This window comes from Podarcis muralis, chromosome 17 (genome assembly GCF_964188315.1).
Source record: "Podarcis muralis chromosome 17, rPodMur119.hap1.1, whole genome shotgun sequence".
Classification (NCBI taxonomy): Eukaryota; Metazoa; Chordata; class Lepidosauria; order Squamata; family Lacertidae; genus Podarcis; species Podarcis muralis.
In genome coordinates, this window is record NC_135671.1 from 32,202,562 (window position 1) to 32,229,322 (window position 26,761).

Below are 26,761 nucleotides of genomic sequence, written 5' to 3' on the forward strand. Positions count from 1 at the left end.
CTGGTGCATTATTTAGTTTCAGGCCTTCTATGAGAGATTTGATTTCTGTAGGGGAATACCACTTGCCATTCTGGTAGTTTTGACCAATCAATGGTCATCTCAGTAGCAGCTGGTTCCCCTATCTGCAACATGCAATACCTGGTGTGTTGGTTTTCGGTGCTCACCATCAACTGCCCCCTAATGTAGGTGGACACAAATTTTGGAAGTCTGACATTTTATCAGAAGAACTGCTGAGCCTTTTTTCGGTTTTTAAAGGAGCACCGTGGCTGGAACAAGGATGGGCTGACATTTAAAGGTAAAGGTACCCCTGCCCGTACGGGCCAGTCTTGCCAGACTCTGGGGTTGTGCGCCCATCTCACTTAAGAGGCTGGGGGCCAGCGCTGTCCGGAGACACTTCCGGGTCACGTGGCCAGCGTGACATCGCTGCTCTGGCGAGCCAGAGCCGCACACGGAAACACCGTTTTTTTACCTTCCCACTAGAAAGCGGTCCCTATTTATCTACTTGTACCTGGGGGTGCTTTCGAACTGCTAGGTTGGCAAGCGCTGGGACCGAGCAACGGGAGCGCACCCCGCCACGGGGATTCGAACCGCCGACCTTTCGATCGGCAAGCCCTAGGTGCTGAGGCTTTTACCCACAGCGCCACCCGCGTCCATTTAAGCGGCCTCTATTTATAGAGGACTTTCAGTAGCTCCAATTAAGTGTTGGAAGTGTAAAGAGAAAGAAGGCACGTTTTATAATATGTGGTGGAATTGTAAAATAATCAAAAACTATTGGGAAATGGTAAGAATGTTTATGACAACGTTTGTTAAAAGACCAGAAGCTTTTTTTGTTAGGCATTATAGGTCAAGACTTGCCAAATGTGTGGGAAAAAACTATTTACCGGTATGTATGCTGCAACAGTGGATAGGATGTTACTAGCCCAAAGTTGGAAAAACAACAAGACACCAATGAAAGAAGAATGGCAAGAAAAACTGATGGAATATGCTGAAATGGCAAAAATAACTGGAAAATTAAGAGAGAGGGACAATAGAGATTTCAAAAAGGACTGTGAATCGTTTATGTTGTACTTACAGAAACATCGTAAAGAAGTGGACTCACCAGCAGAGTTTGAGTAAGCACTTGCAATTAAGAAAACAAGCATTAAAAGTACAAGTGTAAGATGTAATAATAGGGAAAATAACAAAATGTAAGGTGTAATTTGAAAAAATATGGTACAAAAATGATAAGAATATAACAATATTTAACTAAAAGATTACAAAATTAAGGTAGAATAAGATAGGCAGGAGAAGCAAATATTTAAAGAACCAGAAGAAGTAGTTGAGGGAAGTCATGGTTGGGGGGGGGGAGGGATTGGTATTTATATATGTATTTTGTGATAATGATATTTGTGTAGGATACAAAACTTAATAAAAACTATTTTTAAAAAATGGCTGCCAGGCAATCTGAGATGCAGAAATAGAAATGGCTTTTATTTATGCAAAAGTGTCCAAAACAAGAGCATAGAATCTTAAAGAGTTGGAGGGGACCCAGAGGTCTGGGCACGGAGGAATATGACCAAACAGGCTTTATTCTAGATTGCAACACAGATTATCCAATTCTGTCCTTCAGGGAGAGGGAAAAATCTCACTGTTTCGGGAGTGGGTAGTTTCCCCCACAACCATTCACTCCAATGAATCGATTTCTGGCTGCTGTCAAACTCCTTCTCTCCAAGTGGTCAATCATAGCTCAGAATACAGGCTGTCATCTTTGCTTCGAGAGAAAGTTCAGTTTTGTGCCTTAGAAAACAATCCTATAGGAGGAGCGGATAGGTAGAGCGCCCCCTGCAGTCTAAAGGCTGTCCAACTGCAGTGCTAGGCATGCCAAATTCACCCCGGTGCAGAAGACGCCGGCCAGGTTGCAGAGAGAGGACAGGCCGTGGAACTTGAAGAACTTTTGGCGCAGGCTCTGGTACTTGGCATCCTTCTCCTTCAGAAGCTGGTAAGCCTCCCGCCGAGCCGACAGCCCCACCTCGTCCCCGAGGCCGTGCTCCCTTTCAATCTCTTGCATCTTGAACATGGTCTTGGTGGTTACTTGGGAGAGCCAGGAAGCATTGGAAGCTGTCAGAATGAGGCCAATAAAAAAGGACACAATCTGCAGAGGAGATACAAGGTATATCGTGACCATTTCTGGAATTCTGGGGTAAAACCAGGGTGGATAAAAATCAATTATTATTATTATTATTTTTAAAAACATCAAGAAGATTTTTTTTAATTAATTTTTTTATTTAAATAAGATTTTAAAATTTTCAGATTTTTAAAATTTAATTCAGTTTTTTTTATTTAAATCAGATTTTTAAAATTTAATTCAGTTTTTTTTATTTAAATCAGATTTTTAAAATTTAATTCAGTTTTTTTTATTTAAATCAGATTTCTTAAAAATTTAAAGTGGATTTTTAAATAGAATGCTTTTGGTCATGTAATGGTTCCTAAGGGCTTGCTTGAGCGTAAGCAGGTGCCTACCTTCCTGGCTGGGTGCAAACACCTGGCTGGGTTGCCGAAGTGAACCTCCTCTGTCCGGACAGCCACTCGCCCGTGGCTGTCTCAATCGCTGGCAGAATCCGTCAGTGGGCGTTTCTTAAACTTCTTCCAGCAAAGAAGTTCTTTGATGCCTAGTCTCCGCCTACCCTCCTTCTGCGCCGGGAGGGCGTGGGCAACGGAGGACCCCTAGTCTCCCCGCTGGTCCCAGGCAAGGAGTCATGGGACCGCCTCGCCACTTCCCCCACTTCTCCCCTGGTGCTACGCTGATTCTCTTCCCCAGAAGATGGGCTGCTTCTCCCGATCCCTGGACGCCCTCTGGAATCCCTCTGGCTTTCGCGCTCTCCCTCCAGTACTGATGTCAGTTCCCTGACAGGTCATGTCACAGGAAACAACATGGAAGGTCAAGTCCACCACGATAAGGAACAGATGGAAAAAACCCTATCTTCAATGGATAAAAACTACTGGAACAAAAGACATTCGGTGGAAACTAAAGACGCTATGCCCTTGGCTGAGGATAATAGTTTGAACCCTTCCAATGGATATTGGGGGGGGGGGGGAGGGAAAGGAGAAAATTGTACGGGAAATTTAAAATTGGAAGGAGATAATATAATGTATGTAAAAATCCCAAACTCAAATAAAACTTCAAAAAAGAAAGAAAGAAAGAAAGAAAGAAAGAAAGAAAGAAAGAAAACAAAAATAAAAAATAAAATGCTTTTGGAGGAAAAATCTTTCTAAAGATAATTTTCTATTTAAGTTACATTATAGTCCAAAGGCTGTTCACCAGGAAATAAGGATATGTTTAAGTTTTTCATGCGTGCTAAAACTCAGTATAAGTTTTTTTGTTTTAATTGTTTAACCACATCAGTTAACAAACATGGAGACATATTCTATAATGTTATTGCTTTAGTTAAATCAATTGATTAAATTGTTCTTAAGGAAATGATTATTTTTCTCCTTCCAATAAAGTACAGCAGAAAAGCTGTCCAAATATATACGGTTAATTTATTAAACCTCACAATAATTTCATAATTACCATTCTGTGTATTTCTAATAGCATAACCTGGGCATGTACAACATGTCGATTGACTGGCGGAACCTGAGACTGATTACGGTCAATCGCAACGCTCCTGGTTTTTGACCCGGAAAGCTGAATGTGGACAAACACCGGCTCCCTCGGCCTGAAAGCGAGATGAGCGCCGCAACCCCATAGTCACCTTTGACTGGACTTAACTGTCCAGGGGTCCTTTACCTTTTACCTACGGCTCCTATCTGGTAGATCAAGTAGTCCCACCTCCTGTCCTTTAAAAGGATAGGCTGTACTTCAGTGCTTTACCAACAAAGAGATTCCATGGCCACTCTGAACAGGTTTTTCCAGAGCTGGACTGCTCACATTTCTTCCTGATGCTCTCGGGTTTAAGAAACGGGGAGGTAGCTGTTCATGAAACCGACTGTATTGAGTAGCTGCAGCACACAAGGTAAAAACTGCTCCTCTTCCTCACATCAGCCTTCCAGATACAAAGGACTGCTTTCCTTGCTGGAATGTTATACAGGGGTAAAGGTAAAGGGACCCCTGACCATTAGGTCCAGTTGTGACAGACTCTGGGGTTGCGGCGCTCATCTCGCTTTATTGGCCGAGGGAGCCGGCGTACAGCTTCTGGGTCATGTGGCCACCATGACTAAGCCGCTTCAGGCGAACCAGAGCAGCGCACAGAAACACCATTTACCTTCCCGCTAGAGTGGTACCTATTTATCTACTTGAACTTCGTGCTTTTGAACTGCTAGGTTGGTAGGAGCAGGGACCGGGCAACAGGAGCTCACCCCATCGCGGGGATCCAAACCGCTGACCTTCTGATCGGCAAGCCCTAGGCAAGCACCACCCGCATCCCTGTATACAGGGTACTTTGGGTTAAGTACTTAATTCGTTCCGGAGGTCCGTTCTTAACCTGAAACTGTTCTTAACCTGAAGCACCACGTTAGCTAATGGGGCCTCCCGCTGCCGCCGCACCGCCGGAGCACAATTTCTGTTCTCACCCTGAAGCAAAGTTCTTAACCCAAGGTACTATTTCTGGGTTAGTGGAGTCTGTAACCTGAAGTGTATGTAACCTGAGGTACCACTGTATTTTGTTTCCCACCTTCCTCATATGACACAATAGTCTTTATGGTAAATGATGTTCTAAGATTGAATTACAAATAATTTTAAAGTGTTTGGGGGGTGGGCAGAGGTTTATGTAGCAGCAGGGTTGAATAAGGAGGAGTAGATTTCAGGTTCCTTTATAAATATAAAACTTTTTAATGCATCGTGATTGCCTTAGGTGAGGGGTCAGCAACCAAGGGCCCATGGGCCACAAGCGGCCCATGGGGGTCGTTTAACCGGCCCCCGAGCCGCCCCCAAACTGGGCCGTCTGCTTGGTGAGTCCCCGCCCACTGTGCTAAACTGGCGCAGCGCGGCACAGGGACTCGCTTCCGCAGTGCCGAAAATCACGTCTGCACAGACACTGGAAATTGCGGGCGTGATCTGGCCCAGGGAGGGATCTGCGCTAGAGTGAACTGGCCCAGGTGAGGTAAACCTTGCCGACCCCTGCCTTAGGCCTAAGCCTGCCTGCACTGTGATGGAACTAGGGAGGCAGGAAGAACACGGAGAAATCCTGCAAAGGATCACAGGACAGAAAGGCCTCGCAGGGTGAGGGAAATTCCATACGAAATACGAATGAAGGAAAGACGAGGTCTTCTAAAAGACACACATTGAACAGTGAAGTGGCCAGGTTTATTCCACCGAGGAAGGCATTTTCGCAGCATCAACACTGGCTTGGAGGTTTGAGGGGCTCACGCCTTCAAACTGCAGGTGTCAGGTGTGTGTGCAGGAGCCAGGCCCTGTGATCAATAGGACTCTGCATGACTGGGGCCTTCCTAAGTTTGTTCTCGAGAGGCAAGGTGCGGCCACACAGGTGAGGCTGATTGGTAACTCACAGCACCTGGTGGCAAGAGCTGGGAACGGTTATAAGGTCAGCATTTCCCTTCAGCTCTTTGCCACAGCAACACATTCCCTGCCTTACTGCGTTTGACTCCTTGCTTCTTGATCCTCGGACCCCTGACTTCGTGACTCCTTGCTTCTTGATCCTTGGACCCTTGACTTTGTGACTCCTTGCTTCCTTACCCTCTGACCCTTGGCTTCTTGACTCCAAGCTCTCTGACCCTCAGACTCTTGGCTTTCTGACTCCTGGTTTCTGGACTCCCATTCCTGCTCTCATCCCGCCATCTTGCCCCTGGTCCCGACGTCCCCAGCCGGGACTTCAATCGCCCGTGAACTGGACCATGACAGAAGGTCCATAGCTGACTTGTGACGTTCTCAAGAAGCTACATGAAGGAGCACTTCCTGCCCACAGGCCCCAAACGAAAAGCTGCAATATTTGTAGATGACTGGTTGGTACCTACCTGGACCGTATCCCAGGCGCTGAGAAGCTCCCGCGGGTGGTACGAAGCGAAGATGGCAAGGTTGAGGAAGGTGCAGCCAAGCAGGGTGTAGAAATAGAAAGGAAACAGCTTGCTTTGCACCAGGCCAAAGGTATGGCGGCTCACACCCCGGAAGAGAACAAACCCTGCGCAGGCGAGAGAAGGGAGTGGGTTACAGCAGGTGGACGAAGGGTTCGTCCACACTTCCAATTGTCCTGTGCCTGGAGACCACAGGTCCGAGCGATTCTTCGCTTGTCCTCTGCTTTTCTATGCAGGTGTCCGAGCGATTTTGCCTTTGCCTCGCTGCTTGCCCCCAGAAAACCTGCTATTTAGTGCTGCATCGGAACAAACGGCAGTCAGTGGAAAACCCAGTGGCTGCCCCCCCCCCCCGGCCCAATTCAGCGCTAAACCAAAGGGCAAAGCCAAGGCCAGATTTAGGTTTGATGAGGCCCTAAGCTACTGAAGGTAATGGGACCCTTTATATGCCCAGCTCTCCTTTGTCAACAACAAATTGTCGCTGTTTTTCATGTTGAATATACTCTATATGGTAATTTATGGACCTAATAGGTATCTAAAGCCATTTGCACATAACAAAAGTATGTATTTTATCGAAGTAGTTGTTGAACTGAAATACAATTAAGACGTATATTAATAGTGGAAATAATTATTAAGCTCTATGGGAAATGATCTATAATGAAATAAAAAAAGTTCTGAAGAGAACGTTTGTTAAAAAACCAGAGGCCTTTCTCTTGGGTATGGTGGGCCAAATGGTGCCAAAGAAGGATAGGACATTTTTTATGTACGCCACCACAGCAGCAAGAATTCTTTTAGCAAAGTATTGGAAGACGCAAGATTTACCCACGTTGGAAGAATGGCAGACGAAGGTGATCGACTATATGGGACTGGCAGAGATGACTGGCAGAATTCGAGACCGGGGGAAAGAGGCGGTGGATGAAGATTGGAACAAATTTAAAGTTTATCTTAAAAACTGTTCTAATTTGGAAAACTAGGGGCTCAGAGTTATAAGAGATAAAGAACTACAGTTGTATTAATAACTAACTGAAGTTAAATACATGAAATATATTTAAGTTATGATCAGAGGGTTGCTGAAAAATCTTGAAACAAGAATGCAGAAAAGGGGTGGTATGGGGAAGTCATGTTTTTGTTTGTTTATGTCTACGTTTTTGTTTTGTTTATTCTTTATTTATGGAAAACTAATAAAAATTTATTATAAAAAAAAAAAAAATAATTATTAAGCTCTAACTTAAAATGATTTTTTATTCCTAACAAACTTAGTAATGGAAACACATTGGCATTTGGCAATAACAAAAGTTCCTTTAGAAACACAATTTACAAAGACTCATAATCTAGTCTCTAGAATCTTGCTATAACATGAAATTATAATAGGTGTAAATATATGATGCAAACTACTAATAATTCTAAATACAGTGGTGCCCCGCAAGACGAATGCCTCGCAAGACGAAAAACTCGCTAGATGAAAGGGTTTTCTGTTTTTTGAGTCGTTCCGCAAGACGAATTTCCCAATGGGCTTGCTTCGCAAGACGAAACGTCTTGTGAGTTCTTGCGAGTTTGTTTCCTTTTTCTTAAAGCCGCTAAGCCGTTAATAGCCGCTAAGCTGCTAATAGCCGCTAAGCCGCTAATAGCCGTGCTCCGCAAGACGAAAAAACCGCAAGACGAAGAGACTCGCGGAACGGATTAATTTCGTCTTGCGAGGCACCACTGTAGCAGAACGTAGGCACCCTATACTGTATATAGAAATGAGCAAACCAGTGATATTTTAGGGAGCAGGCTAGCAGTCGGGGCCCATGACTTACATCATAGGAGCCTATACAATACAAAACACTGTTGCTGTATGTAGGTTTTATTTTGTTTTTTTAATCTTACATTTCGGAAATGTACATTGTTTTTTTCCCTTTAATTTTTTTTTGGAGGCCCCCCAAGAGAGTGGGGCCCTTAGCTATAGCTTGTTTAGCTTATACGTAAATCCGGCACTGGGCAAAGCAGCAGGGCAACCAAAGGTGTGAATAAGCCCTGAGTTCTGGAAGTGAGAGTCAGTGGGCACAACAGGATCTGAAACGAATGCATTACAGCAGCCTTCTCCAGCAGTTACTTTGTAGTCCAAAGAATTTGGAGAGCACCAGGTTAGGCAGAGCTGCATTGGAGAAAAGGATCCGAGGAGCACATACCATTTCCTCCCCGGGCAGGCTAAAAATTCAAGTAAGCTTTGTCCCACCCCCATCCCCCTGGGGAAACGTACCTGCAATAAAGGTAACCCATATCTGCATCCCCCAGGCTGTGGAGAGCACAAAAAGCTGGATGATTTTGACATAGCTGCTCGGCTCCCCCTCTGTTGCCATCTCTGCAGTAAGAGACCTAAGACTGGGCAGAGAGAAACAGAGATGATTGTGATAATCATAATAATAATTTATTATTTATACCCCACCCATCCGGCTGGGTTTCTCCAGCCACTCTGGGTGGCTGCCAGCAGAACACTAAAAACGCAATAAAACATCAAACATAAAAAACTCCCCTAAACAGGGCTGCCTTCTAAAAGTCAGAGTTGTTTATTTCCTTGACATCTGATGGGAAGGCGCTCCACAGGGCAGGTGCCACCACCGAGAAGGCCCTCTGCCTGGTTCCCTGTAACCTCACTTCTCTCAGTGAGGGAACCGCCAGAAGGCCCTCGGAGCTGGATCTCTGTGTCCGGGCTGAACGATGGGGGTGGAGACGCTCCTTCAGGAATGAGAACAGCAGTACAGTGGTGCCTCTGGTTAAGAACTTAATTCGTTCTGGAGGTCCGTTCTTAACCTGAAACTGTTCTTAACCTGCTGCGCGATTTCTGTTCCCATCGTGAGGTAAAGTTCTTAACCTGAGGTACTACTTCAGGGTTAGTGGAGTCTGTAACCTGAAGCGTCTGTAACCCGAGGTACCACTGTAAATGACTAGGACATACGGACCTTCTCTCTCTCTCTCTCTCTCTCTCTCTGTGTGTGTGTGTGTGTGTGTGTGTGTGTGTTTTATGGTGATCACAGCTGTCCACCTTGGGAACTTGCCTGACCCTAGCCTGACCACAGAAGGATTGCAGTCAGTTCCAGAAATTAACAGGGTCAGAAATACTCAAAAGAACTCAGGACACGGAACCTCAAGAAACATCTAGAAAGGGATTCTGGCAAGTCTCAATCAGCCTAACATAATGGTGTCGGAGGCAGAATGCCTCTGAGTATCCGCTGCGAGGAGCCACAGGGAAGGAGAGGGCAGTTGGACCCACATCCTGCTTATGCGCTCCCCATAAGCATTTGGTTGGTCCATGCGAGAACAGGATGCGTGGGCTAGAGGGAGCTCTTGGCTGGATCCTGCAGGCTCTTCTCGCGTTCTTAACACCGTTGCCATGGATGGAAATGAAGGAAGCAGGGAGCAGGTCAGTTCAGCAGGACAGCCTTATGCATTGTGACAGCTTTCACAGATATTAGCACAATGCCCTTCATCTTTCTCTTCAGCCCCAGCCCAAAGACAGCAGGAAACTCTTACTCAGACGACTCCTTTGCTCTCTGGCAAGATGAGCCGTAATCAGTATAAAGTTGTCGTGCTCTAAAAGTGCACTGCTCTCTGTGCTATGGCAAGCCAAGATAGTGGGATATGGTTAGTTGCAACACAGGAAATACCCCATGAATCAGAACACAAGAGCTTAAAAATATATACACAATTCCTGATAAGAGAGGAAGATGAGCAGAGACTACTATGGATATATAACTGGTTGGGTTGCATATCAAGACTATCCAAGAAATCAGCAACAGTACAGAAGTTCTTTCAATATTTTGGTTAATTATTGCAACTGTTTTTCTCCTCGTTTATTTTATTTTCAACACGTTGGCTCGAAGAACAGATGTTTCTGAGCTGTGAATCATGTATTGTAACGGCATTGGGAATGAAATCACCCGCTCACATCATGCTAACAGTATCAAAAATCATTAGCATTTGAAAAACAAACGCTCAGAAGGCCTGGGTAAGTTTCTACTGCCTTCCTCACAATTCCAAACAGCAGCTGGCCGAAGGTGATAAGACGAGATGGGAGAGGCAGGCCCCACATAGGAGTCACGCGCAAAGCTATCTGGTCTTGTGTTCTCGCCAGCTGGTCTTAGGCAAGCTCCCCTCCCCAGCCCCAGCCTCAGTCCGCTTCCACAATCCAGCATTCAAAATTTGCCAGGTGCATTTTGCAGTTGGCTATTGCCCACTTGGGGACGCGGGTGGCGCTGTGGGTAAAAGCCTCAGTGCTTAGGGCTTGCCGATCGAAAGGTCGGCGGTTCGAATCCCCGCGGCGGGGTGCTCTCCCGTTGCTCGGTCCTAGCGCCTGCCAACCTAGCAGTTCGAAATCACCCCCGGGTGCAAGTCGATAAATAGGGACCGCTTACTAGCAGGAAGGTAAACGGCGTTTCCGTGTGCGGCTCTGGCTCGCCAGAGCAGCGATGTCACGCTGGCCACGTGACCCGGAAGTGTCTCCGGACAGCGCTGGCCCCTGGCCTCTTAAGTGAAATGGGTGCACAACCCTAGAGTCTGTCAAGACTGGCCCGTACGGGCAGGGGTACCTTTACCTTTACCTTTTTATTGCCCACTTGTGACCAAGTGAGGATGCCCGGGTGCCAAGATGGCTCCTGACATCTCCACCATCTGGAGCTATGCATGCCTGGGGATCCTTGGATCTTGACTGTTTTAACACACTAGCAACACATCCTGTAGAATTCTGTCTGTGATATTTCATCTGTACAATCGGAATGAACATCGGGAACCAAAAAGTTGTTATTGAAATGACGACTTTCGAACCATCTGGCCCCTAAATGGCAACTAGGCATTGCGTTTTGGCGACAGTAACCCTGGTTTTAAGGAGCCATTGTATCTGGATTTCTTTTTTTGTATATAATTTTTATTGAATTTTCTGTTTTACAATTTAAAGTACTCATTTTTACATCCTTAAGATATCTACGACTTCCCTTCTTCTCTTTCCGTGGTTCATTTTAAATATCATAAATCCCTGCATATTTACAAAAACTATACCATTCACTATTCCATTATTGCATCCTTCAAAACTTGTTTACACTGTTGAATTTATCTTAATGCTGCCAGTGTTTTCAGCTGTACACAGTTCTTTCCCATATATTCAATAAACGTTTTCCAGTCTTCTCTAAACGTATGTTCTTCTTGTTCTCTTATTCTATATGTTAAGTCTGCAAGCTGCGCGTACTCTGTCAAGTTAAGTTGCCCTTCTTCTTTGGTTGGGACCTTGCTCGTTTTCCATTTTTGGGCTAACAAAACACGGGCCGCAGTAGTAGCATACATAAATTACCTTTTTTGACACCTGGGAATTTCAGTCTGAATTATCCCCAACAGAAAGGACTCTGGGGTTTTTTTTTGGGGGGGGGGAGAAAGTACTTTTAAACATTTTTTTCAATTCATTATGGATCATTTCCCAATACTCTTTTACCCTTTTACAAGTCCACCACATATGAAAGAATGTTCCCTTATTATATCTTAATTTCTTAATCCATGGAATGGGGATAATAAGACTAACTTACTTCACAATATGGGAGATGTGAAGTACTTTAAATACTCAAAAGCAGAGCAGACTCAAGGCATTTTGCAGACCCTGACCATGCTATGCTCCTGAACTGGTTGGGAGTCGGAAGACATTGTTTTATGGTCGTTCCATTCATACCTGCTTGGCTGGCCTTAGAAAACAGAGTGCCACTATATGAAGTCACTGGGCGCAGCCATCAGGAGGTTTCGGGAATGGTGTCACCCGTGTGTGCTGACGACACCCAGCTCTAGTGGTAGCCTCACATTTAGACTACTGTAATGTGTGCTTCGTGGGGCTTCCCTTGTTCTGGAGAGTCTGCAGCTGGCGCAGAATGCCGCAACCTAGTTGGTAGGCAGAGCTCCTTATCGATCACCTATTACACCAGTATTACAGGATCTGTCACAGTGGCCGGCTCTTAACCACCAATCCAGTCTTAAGATCCTGGACGCGGGTGGCGCTGTGGGTTAAACCACAGAGCCTAGGACTTGCCAATCAGAAGGTCAGCGGTTCGAATCCCTGCGATGGGGTGAGCTCCCGTTGTTCGGTCCCTGCTCCTGCCAACCTAGCAGTTTGAAAGCACGTCAAAATGCAAGTAGCTAAATAGGTATCACTCCAGCAGGAAAGTAAACGGCGTTTTCGTGCGCTGCTCTGGTTCGCCAGAAGTGGCTTAGTCATGCTGGCCACATGACCTGGAAGCTGTACGCCAGCTCCCTCGGCCAATAAAGCTAGATGAGCGCCACAACCCCAGAGTCGGTCACGACTGGACCTAATGGTCAGAGGTCCCTTTACCTTTACCCTCATATAAAGCCTTCTTACCCGAAACAGGCAGTACCCTCCTCCCCTCCATTGTAAGGGCATGTAGCTGAACAAGTGGTTCTACCACAGCTGGATGATTGGGGTAAAACAGTGTTGAAAACTCCCATTCTAGGCTCATTTTGCAACAGGGAATTTCACGAGAGTGAGCAATTTTTGAGCTCTGGGTGCAGTACTGCGCCTAAGATTTCAGAGTAAAACTGCAGAGTGGAAGGAAAGGACTTTTTTATGCCTCCCCGCTTCCAGCTACTCTCTGAAGACCGGAGAAGAGAGCCTCTTAAGAATATTGGGGGGATGGGCAGGGGAAGGACTGGACCATGTGAAAAATGAAGTTAATATTTTAGCTGCAGTTTGTTCATTTCCAGCTTTGTGTTCTCGTTATAAAAAAGCACGCCTTGGCATTCCGTTGCTGCGTCCATAACCCAGGTTTGAGGTGCCATTTAGCTCCTAGCTTTCACGTCTCAGTTTCTAACCCTGGGGTAACATGGAGGCAGGCCTTTTCTGTGGTGGCCCCAATGCTGTGGAATAGTCTCCCTGCTGAAAGGCCCCATCAGTTCTGTCTGAAAGAAGACGTAGCGCTTCGGACAAGCATTACCCTCACCTTGTGCACAAACCTCCTATCTTAATTGTTTTAACCACTTGTTTTAGCTGTTCTAAATGTTACGTCGTATGATAATGGCCTACCCTACTTTTTAATGAAGGGCTCTTATTTTAACGAATTAGTTTTATTGTGCATTTGAATTACATGCTGCTCTATTTTTTGTAATTGCTTTTATAGTAAACCTCGTAGGAGCCATTTGGGCAAGTAAAGGTAAAGGTAAAGGTACCCCAGTCTGGCAAGACTGGCCCGTATGGGCAGGGGTACCTTTACCTTTTTACCCCTGCCCGTACGGGCCAGTCTTGACAGACTCTGGGGTTGTGCGCCCATCTCACTCAAGAGGCCGGGAGCCAGCACTGTCCGCAGACACTTCCGGGTCACGTGGCCAGCGTGACATCGCTGCATCTGGCGAGCCAGAGCCGCACACGGAAACGCCGTTTACCTTCCTGCTAGTAAGCGGTCCCTGTTTATCTACTTGCACCCGGGGGTGCTTTCAAACTGCTAGGTTGGCAGGCGCTGGGACCGAGCAACGGGAGCGCACCCCGCCGCGGGGATTCGAACCGCTGACCTTTCGATCGGCAAGCTCTAGGCGCTGAGGCTTTTACCCACAGCGCCACCCGCGTCCCTTGGGCAAGTAAGCCTTATATAAATCCATTATCAAGACAGTGTTCCACTCGTCCCATTCAATATACTGGTGCATTCTGGAGGGACACACAAGGGAGGGAAGCAGTCCAGCTTAATGGCCATGCCATGTGGCACACGCCGCTCTGCCCAACACTCCACCCATGCTCCCCTGCCCCCCAAGGCAGCCACCTAACTCAACCTCATGGGAGTCTGGCTCTGCCAAAAGCACAACACAAATGCTATGTATTAAGCAAGCCTGACTGAGTTTCACGTGACTCACTCCCAACAGCCCACACTGCCTCCAAAAGCCGTTGCTCTTTTCTCCTAAGGGAGGTCTGGATGGTGCCCAAAATGCAGTTCTGTAGAACCCCAGGATTCCGCAATTGCTTTTCCATTTCAAAACAAAACAAAAACACCACTGGAGGTCAGCCAGAGCTGTTCCATTCCCAGCTCAAAGCCGTACGTTTACTCCAAAGTCAGATCCGATGTGTTCAAGGAAACAGAGCAATATGCCTTTTGAAAGCACATTCTCCTCCTCAAACAACATTGCACGCAGGCACAACCTTAGCTGTAATTCCCAGCAATCCTTAACAAACTACAGTTGTACCTCAGGTTACATATGCTTCAGGTTACATACACTTCAGGTTACAGACTCCGCTATCTCAGAAATATTACCTCGGGTTAAGAACTTTGCTTCAGGATGAGAACAGAAATCATGCTCCCGTGGCGCGGCAGCAGCAGAAGGCCCCATTAGCTAAAGTGGTGCTTCAGGTTAAGAACAGAGCTCCAGAACGAATTAAGTTCTTAACCTGAGGTACCACTGTATAGTTCACAGAATCCTCTGAGGGGAGGCATGTGCTTTGAAGTATGTACACCACGGGTAGGCAAACTAAGGCCCAAGGGCCAGATTTGGCCCAATCGCCCTCTAAATCCGGCCCACAGACGGTCCGAGAATCAGTGTGCTTTTACATGAGCAGAATGTGTCCTTTTATTTAAAATGCATCTCTGCGTTATTTGTGGGGCACAGAAATTCATTCATTCCCCCCTGGAAATGGAGCCCAGGGGTCCTGGCCGGCTGCTCCCTTCTGGCCCTCCCCACCCAAGGGTGCTGTGTTTCCTGTGCAGGGCGCATGGCGGTGAGTGGGGCGGAAGGGATGGGGATAAAGTCCAAACGCAAAGGGCAGGCACTTTTCTGCATGCCAGGAGCACAAATGAAGGTGGTGGGCTGGCAGGAGGGAACATAGGAGCCAACTCCTAGGGGCTGGGGTGTCTTCGCCCCCCCCCCCCCAAGTTAATGGACACTGCCATTCAAATGGTATGTGTGTGCTATGTTGTGTGATCAATTCTGTGATGATTACCTGCTGTCCCCCAATATTTTATTCAAGTTAACACCCCCTTGTGGGAGGTTGCCAACTTATTCTATAGCAGTAAACGAAATGGGGTTAATACCCGCTTTTGCTGTATTTTTTTGTTGTATTTTAATCTTGTTTTTAAGTTGTATTCATTCAACTTGTTTTGATTATTGCTTGTTAGCCGCCCTGATCCCGGCCTTGACTAGGGAGGGCGGGGTATAAATAAAATTTATTCTTATTCTTATTGCTGCCACCACGAACAGGAGGCGCCAGTAGCCGTCCGGTCGTTACGAAACCCAGCTCGTCAGCGGAGGCAAGAGCCTGCTATTTCAGCGAGGCTTGCTCCAGAGAAAGCGCAAACAACACAACACCAGGATGGCAGCTCAAGCCTCTGGTGGTATTTGCAAGAAAGACGCGTGTTGAGCGTTGGAAGGAAGCGGGCCGGGCTGCTGGCCCGCGGGAGTAAGAAATGCAAGGGGGGGGCCTGTTGGAAAACCCCTCCTCCCACTCCCGCACCCCTACAAGAGGTGGGGGGCAGGGGTGCCAACTTGAATTAAATGAAATATTGGGGCGGCCCAGCTAAGCCCCGCCCCGCATATAATCGATCTCAAGACGAGGTGCAGCCCCCAATTTTTTATATGGGGGTGTGCGTGCGAAGACCCTTCGGCCCCTAGGAACTGGCTTCTCTGGGTGGAGGGGAAAAGGGGCTTCCACGCTCCTGCAGCCCCCCCCCCCGACAGTAGCATTTGCAAGAAGACGCGTTTCGAGCATTGGAAGGAGGCGGGAGGGAAATCGGGGGTGGGGTCGTTGGAACTCCCCGCCACCCCTAAAACAAAAAAAGACGGGGAGCGCTAGGAAAAGGGGGGCTTCGATGCTCCTGCACCCCCGCCCCGTCCCCTTACACGCCGGACCCCGAGATCGCGCCTCCCCTACCTGATGCCCTTCTTCCGCCCTCGCGGCCGAGCTCCTCCGCAGCACGGTAACCAAGACTCCGCCCCACGGAGGCGGATCGCAATGGGGGGGGTGTGTGGCTGTGCTAAACAGCAGCGTCATGAAGGGAGGCGAGGCCACGAGGGGCCACGCCCCTTTGTTACACGCCGGGAGGCGGTGCGCGGGATCCCTCGGGCTGCGCTCAGGCAGCTCCTGTCTGCGCCCGGCAGGGCAAGCGGAGGGCGCTCGGGGCAGAGCCGCGCGATGGACTCGAGAGAGGAGGTGGTGTTGGCCACGACGGTAAAAGAGGGGGAGGTGGGGTGGGAAAGAATAGCATCCGCCGGGCCAGAAGCGGCGCAGGATCCGGATTAAGGGGCGCTCTCCTCCCGGAGGTCTGAGCATTACGTCCATCCCAGGCACTCTGTCAGCCATGGAAGCTGCTGGTGGTTGGGAAAGTATCTTTTTGGGAAAGTACTTTCCAAAACATACACACACAACAACAACAACAACACCACACAAACACACAAAAAAGAGTCCTTTTTGTTAGGGATAATTCAGATGGAAATTCCCAGGTTTCAAAAAAAAGGGTATTTATGTATGCCGCTACTGCGCCCGTGTTTTGTTAGCCCACAAATGGAAAACTAACAAGGTCCCAACTAAAGAAGAATGGCAACTTAAACTGATGGAATAGGCGCAGCTGGCCAATTAGAAGGTCGGCGGTTCGAATCCCGGCAACGGGGTGAGCTCCCGTTGCTCGGTCCCTGCTCCTGCCAACCCAGCAGTTCGAAAGCACGTCAAAGTGCAAGTAGATAAATAGGTACCACTCCGGCGGGAAGGTAAACGGCGTTTCCATGCACTGCTCTGGTTCACCAGAAGCGGCTTAGTCATGCTGGCCACATGACCCGGAAGCTGTATGCCGGCTCCCTCTGCCAATAAAACGAGATGAGCGCCGCAACCCCAGAGTCATCCGCGACTGGACTTAATGGTCAGGGGTCCCTTTACCTTTACTGCACCCGTGTTTTGTTAGCCCCAAAATGGAAAACGAGCAAGGTCCCAACTAAAGAAGAATGGCAACATAAACTGCTGGAAAAGGCGCAGCTGGCAGACTTAACTTATAGAATAAGAGGACAAGAAGAACATACGTGTAAAGAAGACTGGAAAATGTTTATTGAATATATGGGAAATAATTGTGTACGTTTGAAAACGTTGGCAGCATTAAGATAAGTTCAACAGTGTAAACAAGTTTTAATGGATGTAACAATGGATTACTGAATGGTTTCGTTTATGTAAGACATGCAGGGATCTATGGTGTGCAAACTGAAGCATGGAAGGAGGAGAAGGGAAGCCATTGATATTTTAAGGCTGCTCAGATAAATATTCTAAAATAGAAAATAGAAAAACTTAATACAAATTATACACCCCCCCCCCCAAAAAAAGGAATCTGCTTCTGGTTGGAAGAGGCGCCTGACGAAGGCAGCTGCTGCCTCCTTGCCTGTTTCAGGCGGTTTTAAGAAGCAAGTCTGAGGTCTCCCTTGCCTGAGTCTCTGCTTGACTCATGTTTTTGAGGGGGAAACCGCTGTTTAGTGATAAAAAGGTAAAGGTACCCCTGCCCGTTCGGTCCAGTCTTGCCAGACTCTAGGGTTGTGCGCTCATCTCACTCTATAGGCCGGGGGACAGTGCTGTCCGGAGACACTTCCGGGTCACGTGGCCAGAGTGACAAGCTGCATCTGGCGAGCCAGCGCAGCACACGGAACGCCGTTTACCTTCCCGCTGGTAAGCGGTCCCTATTTATCTACTTACACCCGAGGGTGCTTTCGAACAGCTAGGTTGGCAGGCGCTGGGATAAATCAGAGCAAATGGTGATCCGCCCCCTTTGGGAAACACTGTTCTAAACTATAATTGATAAAAATAACAGCAACTCACAGTGCATAAAATATCACAATGGACATCGAAAGCAAAGATACAACTTATACAATATAATAATAATGATAATGATAATGATAATAATAATAATAATTTTAAAAAAAATTGCCGTAGCTGCCTATTTATACTTATACTTATACACGACCTCCACCCAGTCAGGCCTGTAGGCAAAAAGAGGAGGAATCTCTCAAATAGCTTAGTGGGATATTTCTTTCTCTGAATAAACCTTTCTCTAAAATGATTGAAACTAATTCTCTTAAGCCCTTCTACTTGTATATATATTAAGACAACTGTGCAGGAGATTCTCTTCTCCAGACTTTGCACTGGCTGAAGCTGATGTTCAGTTGTAAGGTAAAGGTAAAGGGACCCCTGACCATTAGGTCCAGTCGTGGCCGACTCTGGGGTTGCGGCGCTCATCTCGCTTTATTGGCCGAGGGAGCTGGCGTACAGCTTCCGGGTCATGTGGCCAGCATGACTAAGCCACTTCTGGCAAACCAGAGCAGCGCACGGAAACGCCGTTTGCCTTCCCGCCGGAGCAGTACCTATTTATCTACTTGCACTTTGACGTGCTCTCGAACTGCTAGGTTGGCAGGAGCAGGGACCGAGCAACGGGAGCTCACCCCGTTGCGGGGATACGAACCACCGACCTTCTGATCGGCAAGTCCTAGGCTCTGTGGTTTAACCCACAGTGCCACCCGCGTCCGTCTGATGTTCAGTTGTAGGTGCTGGGAATAGAAACTTGCAGCACCACCTAGTGGCAAGTTTTCACACATCCAGTCCAGGGGCTTGGAAACCGAGAGACTGGGGCACTATAGGGACTCACTGCTCGGGTCCCAGCGTTCTGCTGGTTATTGGTCTGGGCCTCCTTTCTCTGACCCTCCTGCAAAATCAAATGTAAACACTGCCTCCTTCTCTCCCAGGAGCCATTGTTGATGCCAGTTTCCCACAATGATATGTGCCGAAACCTCTCTCCTAGCTGGTGCCTGTCTCGGGCAGGCAGCCCGATGCCAATGGTAAGTGTCGTGGGTGGGCTACAAGACAGTGGCGGAAAGCGCTTGTGTTCTGCTAAAGGAAGGTCGGGAGGGGCAATCCTGGCTCCTTGGTGGGGGCTGCTTAAATAGAGAGCCTGCCAAAGCTACAAGTGACCCACAAGCCACAACTGTAGCTCTTGAGTATCTGGCTTGAAGGTGACTTGAATTGCCATCTTGGATTTTCTTGTTGCAGTCCTGGCATTGCGGGTGGGCAGGCAAGCCTGTTCTGGTTATCCCTAACACGTGTGTGAGAGGGAGGCAGGTTTGCACCCACCAAGCTGTACTGCCAACATTACTGATGTTGGACATGTGGCGACAGGGGGGCGGGGGGTGCTCAGTGGCGGAGCTTCATTTAAATCAAGTCTTACTGATTTAAATCAAGACTTACTGACTAGTGATTTAAATCTATTTGATTTAAATCAAATCCACCCTGCTGTAAACCATGGCCTGCTCAGTCGTTATCCCTCTATGCGACAGGGAGAAGCAGGACTGCACCCTCTAGCACTGCCTCTGACTTACAGAGGAGTCCATTCCACCGTTGAACGTTTCCTGAGGTTTAGGGGGAATCTCCTTTTTTGTAACTTGAAAGCATTGGTTTGCGTCCTGTCCTCCGAAGCAGGAGAAAACAAGCTTGCTCCATCTATTTTTTTTATATATAAATTTTTATTAATTTTCCAACATAAATAAAAAACAATGCAATAAACAATACATAAACACACAAACATATAAACACGTATAATTTCACAACTTCTTTTTCATAAACCTTACTTCCCCGACTTCCCCATACCTCCCCCTTCTGCATCCCTATTTCAAAATTTCTTCAGCAACCCCTCGCTTCAATTGACTGATTACTCATTTTCTTTCCCCCCCCCTTTCTTCTATTACTTAATCAATTTACAGCTGTAATTCTATATTTTCTTAACCTTGACATTTTAGCACTCATCAATTTTACAACAATTCTTAAGGTAAACTTTAAATTTCTTCCAATCTTCATCCACCGTCTCTTTTCCTTGGTCTCGGATTCTGCCGGTCATCTCCGCCAATCCCATATAGTCAATCACTTTCGTCTGCCATTCTTCCAGCGTGGGTAGTTCTTGTGTCTTCCAATACTTTGCTAAGAGAATCCTTGCTGCTGTGGTAGCATAAGCTTGCTCCATCTAGAAGGGATAGCTTATGCTTGTACAACCTATAAGATTTAGGCATGAGGAACCCAATTCCTGACTGTCAGAATGCTGTCATCGGCTCCTGTCTGGTCGCCCAGGAAAGTATAAAGACAAGGAAAAGTTTCTTACTGTCCTTTTTTATTTCAGTCCTAACAGAGAGAGGCTATAGAACCCAGCCTCTTGGAAAATGGTGTTGTCTCAAATGAATATCCACCCCATCCCCCGTCTCTCCTACTTCCTCATTCATCTCTTCTACGGGTGCTGCTACATGCCCTCTGTCTTTGAGCTCTTTGCTCTCCTACTTTTAAGGCTCCCTGGGTTCTGGGAGGTGGAGGATCTGGAATGCTTTCTAATGACAACGTGTCAGCCGAGTGTTGTTCTGGCTCTTCCATGATTTCCCAGCTTTCCCCCTCATCTGCCTCTAGGCTGTGACTTCCCTCAAAGCCCCTGTTGTAAATCTATACAGTGGTACCTCGGGCTACATACGCTTCAGGTTACAGACTCCGCTAACCCAGAAATAGTACCTCGGATTAAGAACTTTGCTTCAGGATGAGAACAGAATTTGTGCTCCAGCGGCAGCAGGAGGCCCCATTAGCTAAAGTGGTGCTTCAGGTTAAGAACAGTTTCAGGTTAAGAACGGACCTCTGGAACGAATTAAGTACTTAACCCGAGGTACCACTGTACTGTCTTCCACTTCCTCCTCCCTGGGAGGGTCAGGATGGGGAAGCGGTCTCCACTATTCCTCCTCTGCCCAGTCCCTGACATCACCCCCCTCTCCAGAGCCCTCCTCCTCCCAGCCCGGTGGTTTCGGTTGGTTGAGGTGGCGTGTATGGAACACCCTTTGCAAGTCTGGCGCATGGACATATTCTGTGTATTCCCATGATCTTTCTTCAGGGCCATAGCCCTTCCACGCAATCAGGTATTGCAACTTCTTTCTTCATATCCTGGAGTCTAGAATTTGTTCTACTTTGTACTCTTCCTCTCCTTCTACCATGACGGGAGGCGAAGGTGCTTGTCTCCTGACACTGACTAGGTGGAGAATTGATGTTATACACAGCTGACCACACACAAGCTTTCCACTCATCGGGAATCTAGGATGCAGAAGGCTATTGACTGAGTAGAGAGGATATTCACACGGTCTCTTGCCTGATGATTTGTCAAATGTGCGGCTGTCAGAAGGGCAGAGCTAGACTGCCTGTGAATGTTGGTTGAGCGGGTTTAATGTATATAGTCCTATTCCCTCCACCCCACACGTTGCATATGAATGGAGGGATAACAACTGCATGACTTTTCAATCAGGAATCCTGTATAATAGAGGTACCTTTGCTGGCAGAACTTCAGAGAAAACCCTCTGCTCGCATTGGCTGCCAGGCCATCTGATTCCATCCCACAGGTCTCCACCAGGTTCTCTGGAGTTCTTGTGGACCATTGTTAAAGAGTTAGCTTATTGGAAGGAGGAAGATGGTGATTATTATTATTATTATTATTATTATTATTATTATTATTATTTTGCTCCTTTTTGTGCAGCACGCCCAGAGCCAGCTTGAGATAGCTACTATGAAGCCAACTCGTAAGTGATATTCTTTGCCTTGTGACCTTGCAGAAACTTAGCTGACTGGTGATGGAGATAAATGTGGAAAGGCCAAGTGTCTCTCCTGCTTGGAGGTGATCTGGAAGGAAGCAGGGAAAACAGCAGAGCTGGACCAACACTTTCTGGTTTGCAGTCCCAGGCTCCAACTGCAATGAGAATCGGGCTTCCGATGGAAGATAAAGAAGATAAAGTCCCTAACAGAGAAGAATGGCAGATTAAGTTGATGGATTATGCCAAAATGGCTAAAATGACCAGAAGAATCAGAAATCAGGAAGACAAAATTTTTAATAAGGAGTGGGGGGAATTTATAATGTATCTTAAAAACCACTGTAAACAGCTAAAAATGTTAGTAAGATTGAAATAACACTTGTAGTTTAATGGTGAATTTTGGATACAATGGAGATGTAAAAGATCTGGATTATCATAAAAGATCCAGGAGGAAATGATTAACAATAGGACCCACAAAGGGGAGGAGGGGAGTCCAGGAGAGTTTTTGGATTATTGGTTTTATGTTGTGTGTTGGATATGTAAAATTTTAATCTGAAAAACCAGATAAATAATTTCGTATAAAAAAGAGAGAATTGGGCTTTCTGATCTTCAGCCTGAGCTTCAGATGTTGATTTCCACCGCTGGGTGTTTCTTATGCATAGCTGCTGCCTTTTTCTTGCAGTAATGGTCCCAGAATCCCAGATGGTGAAAAACGAAGTGGATCTTATCAAAGCTCAGCTGTATGCTCAAACCAAGGTAAGGTCTTGGGCGGAGGTAAGGCTGTGGAAGATGCTCGTTTCTGATCCAGGTACATTTGGGAAAGCACTTAACCATTGGAGTTGGGAAGCTTTGGCTTAGTAGAAAGGGAAGGAGTCAGACAATTGGTCCATAGAGATTAGCATTGGCTACAGCAACAGGTAGGTAATCTCTAGGGTTTCAGGAAAAGGACATTCCCAGCCCTGCTTAGACCACTGCAATGCGTTCTACATGGGGCTACCTTTGAATGTGACTCGGAAACTACAACTGATCCAGAATGCAGCAGCTAGACTGGGGACTGGGAGTGGCTGCTGAGACCATATAACACCGGTCCTGAAAGACTTACATTGGCTCCCAGTACGTTTCCAGGCACAATTCAAAGTGTTGGTGCTGACCTTTAAAGCCCTAAACAGCCTCGGCCCACCCAGTATACCTGAAGGAGCATCTCCACCCCCATCATTCAGCCTTGATGGTGAGGTCCAGCTCTGAGGGCCTTCTGGCGGTTCCCTTACTGCGAGAAGTGAGATTATGGGGAACCAGGCAGAGGGCCTTCTCGGTAGTGGTGCCCACCCTGTGGAACACCCTCCCATCAGATGTCAAGGATATAAACAACTATCTGGGTTTTGGAAGACATCTGAAGGCAGCCCTGTTTAGGGAAGTTTTTAATGTCTAATGTTTTGCAATTTTTTATGTGCTGTAAGCTGCCCAGAGTGGCTGGGGAAACCCAGCCAGATGGGTGGAACATAAATATTATTATTATTATTATTATTATTATTATTATTATTATTATTTATGTTCCACCCATCTGGCTGGATGGCTGGATAATAATAATAATATGATGATGATGATGATAGTGGTAGTAGTAGTAGTTGTTACCAGATAACCTCCAGGAAGCTCACAGGCATGAGGCAAGAGCTCTCTCTCTGCTCTGTGGTGAAGTCAGGGACCTTGACTACAAGAGGACTGTGTCTTCATGCCAGTCATCCAGTGCTGCCTTCCAGTCTGCAGCCTCTGCTCTCCCCTGCGCTGGTACCCTAACACAGAGGAGAGAGACTTTCTGTTCCTCCTCAGGCAATGGCATTACCACCTGCCTTGCCCCACCTAGCCTTTCCCAGACTATGACTTTGAGAACAGCAGCAGCAGCTGGGAAGAGAGGAGTTCATGGATATATTTTTTTTAAATAGTTTTATAAATTGTGCTTCTTTGTTTTTCAGTTTGATCCTTTTACATGTTTTTGTGGTACAGTGGTACCTCGGGTTAAGTATTTAATTCGTTCCGGAGGTCTGTTCTTAACCTGAAACTGTTCTTAACCTGAAGCACCACTTTAGCTAATGGGGCCTCCTGCTGCCGCTGTCGCTGCGCCACAATTTCTGTTCTCATCCTGAAGCAAAGTTCTTAACCTGAAGCATTATTTCTGAGTTAGTGGAGTGTGTAACCTGAAGCGTATGTAATCTGAAGCGTATGTAATCCGAGGTACCACTGTATTTTATGCATTGTGATCTGCTGTTACTTCTATTAGATTGGTACCGTATTTTTCGCACTATAGGACGCACTTTTTCCCCTCCAAAAATGAAGGGGAAATGTGTGTGCGTCCTATGGTGCGAATGCAGGCTTTTGCTGAAGCCTGGAGAGCGAGAGGGGTCCGTGCGCACCGACCCCTCTCGCTCTCCAGGCTTCAGGAAGCTATCCCAAGTCTTGCAAGCCCGGCGGGATGTCCCGCGGGCTCGCAAGGCTTGCGGGCAGCAGCCTGCACCCAAAAGCTGGGGACAGCGGGGAGGCGCAGAGCCGCCACCCCGCTATTCCCCGACCTGATCTGGAGGCTGGCGGGGGGAGAAGCAAGCCTGCTTCTCCCCCCCCCCCCCAGCCCCACAACCTCCAGATCAGGTCGGGGAATAGCGGGATGGCGGCGCTCCGCCATCCCGCTATTCCCCGACCTGATCTGGAGGCTGGGGGTGGGAGGAGCAAGCCTGCTTCTCCCCCCCCCCCCCAGCCCCACAACTTCCAGATCAGGTCGGGGAATAGCGGGATGGCGGCGCTCCGCCATCCCGCTATTCCCCGACCTGATCTGGAGGCTGGGGGTGGGAGAAGCAAGCCTGCTTCTCCCCCCCCCCCAGCCCCACAACCTCCAGATCAGGTCGGGGAATAGCGGGATGGCGGCGCTCCGCCATCCCGCTATTCCCCGACCTGATCTGGAGGCTGGGGGTGGGAGAAGCAAGCCTGCTTCTCCCCCCCACCAGCCCCACAACCTCCAGGCTTCAGGAGAGCCCCACCGCCAGCCCCACAAGCTCGGGGGACAGCGGGAGAGGCGCAGCGCGCCCTTCCCGCTGTCCCCCGACTTGGCTAGAAGGCTGGCGGGGGGAGAAGCCTGCTCCTCCCCGTTGCCAGCCCCGCAAACTCGGGGGACAGCGGGAGAGGCGCAGCGCGCCTTTCCCGCTGTCCCCCGACTTGTCTAGAAGGCTGGCGGGGGGAGAAGCCTGCTCCTCCCCGTCGCCAGCCCCGCAAACTCGGGAGACAGCGGCAGGGGCGCAGCGCGCCCTTCCCGCTGTCCCCCGACTTGGTTAGAAGGCTGGCCCAGCCCCGCAAACTCGGGGGACAGCGGGAGAGGCGCAGCGCGCCATCCCGCTGTCTCCCGACATGGTTTGGAGGCTGGCGGAAGGCTTCCTCCTCCCCCAGCCCCGCAAGCTCCCAGAGCGATGCCAAAGCTGCGCGCAGCTTCGGCATGGCTCTGGGTCCCGTTCTGGGGGAGGGGGAAGCTTGGGCTTCCCCGCCCCAGCCCCGCGCCTGGCGGGGGGGGGGGAATAAATTTTTTTGCCTTTATTTCCCCCCCCAAATCTAGGTGCGTCCTATGGACCGGTGCGTCCAATAGTCCGAAAAATACGGTAATTCTTTATTGTGGTTGAACTGTTTAATTATTATTTGCTGGTGTTTAATTTTACTGTTTACTGTTAGATTACTGATGGATTGTTGAATGTTGCTTTGTTTGATATAAGTTGTTTATTTTAAAGTTATTGTGATTTTTATATCAGATCAAATTTTTTTAAATTTTTTTTATTATGCTTTTGTGTCTTGGAAGCTGCCCAGAGTGGCTTGGGCAACCCAGCCAGATGGGTGGGGTATAAATGAAATATTACTACTACTACTACTACACAAAGGCAGTGGCTGTGTGCATTAACCCTGTCTGTGCCATGTTTTCCTGCCAGGCTTTTCAGGCATTGAGCCACTCAATCACCTTGTTGGAGCAGGAGAGCAACCAGCAACAAGGTCGGATCAAGGAGCTGGAAGGTAAGGATTGTGGAGACTCCTAAGCACCAGCCAATCTGGAGCATGGCTTTAAAATGCATTGGTGCTGCTTACGGCTTTGCAGAATGTGGTCTGCTCAGTATTTAGTATAGCTCCAAAGGGGGCATCACTTACCTGTGCAAAGGAGGAATGATGATCACCTTTGGGGATTCCGTGTGTTCAGAATTCTCCATGGAGCCTGGTGTCTTAATGTGTCTGGTCCTGATGGCTATGAAATTTCTGCAGGCCTTCTACAGAAACACCACAGAAGTGAACTGGATCGCAAGATCCGTTCATTTCAGTGTGACTCCATCTGGAAAAATTCCTAGTACGGTTTTCCTTAGGATCCCAAGTCTATCACGACTAAGACTTTGAACAATTGGAGGAAAGTAACTTATTACAAGGGACGCGGGTGGCGCTGTGGGTAAAACCTCAGCGACTAGGACTTGCCGATCGCATGGTCGGCGGTTCGAATCCCTGCAGCGGGGTGCGCTCCCGTTGCTCGGTCCCAGCGCCTGCCAACCTAGCAGTTCGAAAGCACCCCCGGGTGCAAGTAGATAAATAGGGACCGCTTACTAGCGGGAAAGTAAACAGCGTTTCCGTGTGCGGCTCTGGCTCGCCAGAGCAGCGATGTCACGCTGGCCACGTGACCCGGAAGTGTCTCCAGACAGCGCTGGCCCCCGGCCTCTTGAGTGAGATGGGCGCACAACCCTAGAGTCTGTCAAGACTGGCCCGTACGGGCAGGGGTACCTTTACCTTTACCTAACTTATTACAATGCCCCATGTTAATCACAGGTCATGCTCTGTGTTCCAGTGTATGCTAATGAGTTGGGTATTCTTCACAATTCTACGTAGCCAGTTGATACTGATTTTGTAAATTGCCGTATTTTTGCTCTATAAGACGCACCGGACCATAAGACGCACCTAGTTTTTGGAGGAGGAAAACAAGAAAAAAAATATTCTGAATCTCAGAAGCCAGAACAGCAAGAGGGATCGCTGCGCAGGGAAAGCAGCAATCCCTCTTGCTGTTCTGGCTTCTGGGATAGCTGCGCAGCCTGCATTCGCTCCATAAGACACACACACATTTCCCCTTACTTTTTAGGAGGGAAAAAGTGAGTCTTATAGAGCAAAAAATACAGTAATCACCCTACTCTGT

The 26,761-nt window shown here is 47.9% G+C and overlaps 2 protein-coding genes across 6 annotated transcripts in view; one reads left to right on the forward strand and one right to left on the reverse strand.

The window, feature by feature from the left end:
• Window positions 1–1,444: 1,444 nt before the first annotated feature.
• On the reverse strand, window positions 1,445–16,006 carry TMEM205 (transmembrane protein 205). The gene is made up of 4 exons (XM_028712017.2): window positions 15,878–16,006; window positions 8,246–8,367; window positions 5,950–6,113; window positions 1,445–2,131 (listed from the first exon to the last, which is right to left on the reverse strand). The coding sequence occupies exons 2-4, from the start codon at window positions 8,343–8,345 to the stop codon at window positions 1,829–1,831; spliced, it is 567 nt and encodes a 188-aa protein (XP_028567850.2). The 5' UTR covers window positions 8,346–8,367; window positions 15,878–16,006; the 3' UTR covers window positions 1,445–1,828.
• Window positions 15,691–26,761, forward strand: part of CCDC159 (coiled-coil domain containing 159) — a 28,232-nt gene continuing 17,161 nt past the window's right edge. For 2 of the 5 annotated variants that reach the window (XM_077920889.1, XM_077920892.1), the window contains exons 1-5: window positions 15,693–16,174; window positions 18,718–18,810; window positions 21,519–21,561; window positions 22,253–22,326; window positions 25,527–25,608. In XM_077920889.1, coding sequence (XP_077777015.1) covers window positions 15,881–16,174; window positions 18,718–18,810; window positions 21,519–21,561; window positions 22,253–22,326; window positions 25,527–25,608 — 586 coding nt within the window. In that variant the 5' untranslated portion in view covers window positions 15,693–15,880. Of the gene's footprint in view, window positions 16,175–18,717; window positions 18,811–21,518; window positions 21,562–22,252; window positions 22,327–25,526; window positions 25,609–26,761 lie in introns of all 5 variants that reach the window. The other 3 variants (XM_028712016.2, XM_028712014.2, XM_077920891.1) reach the window with 2 other exon arrangements.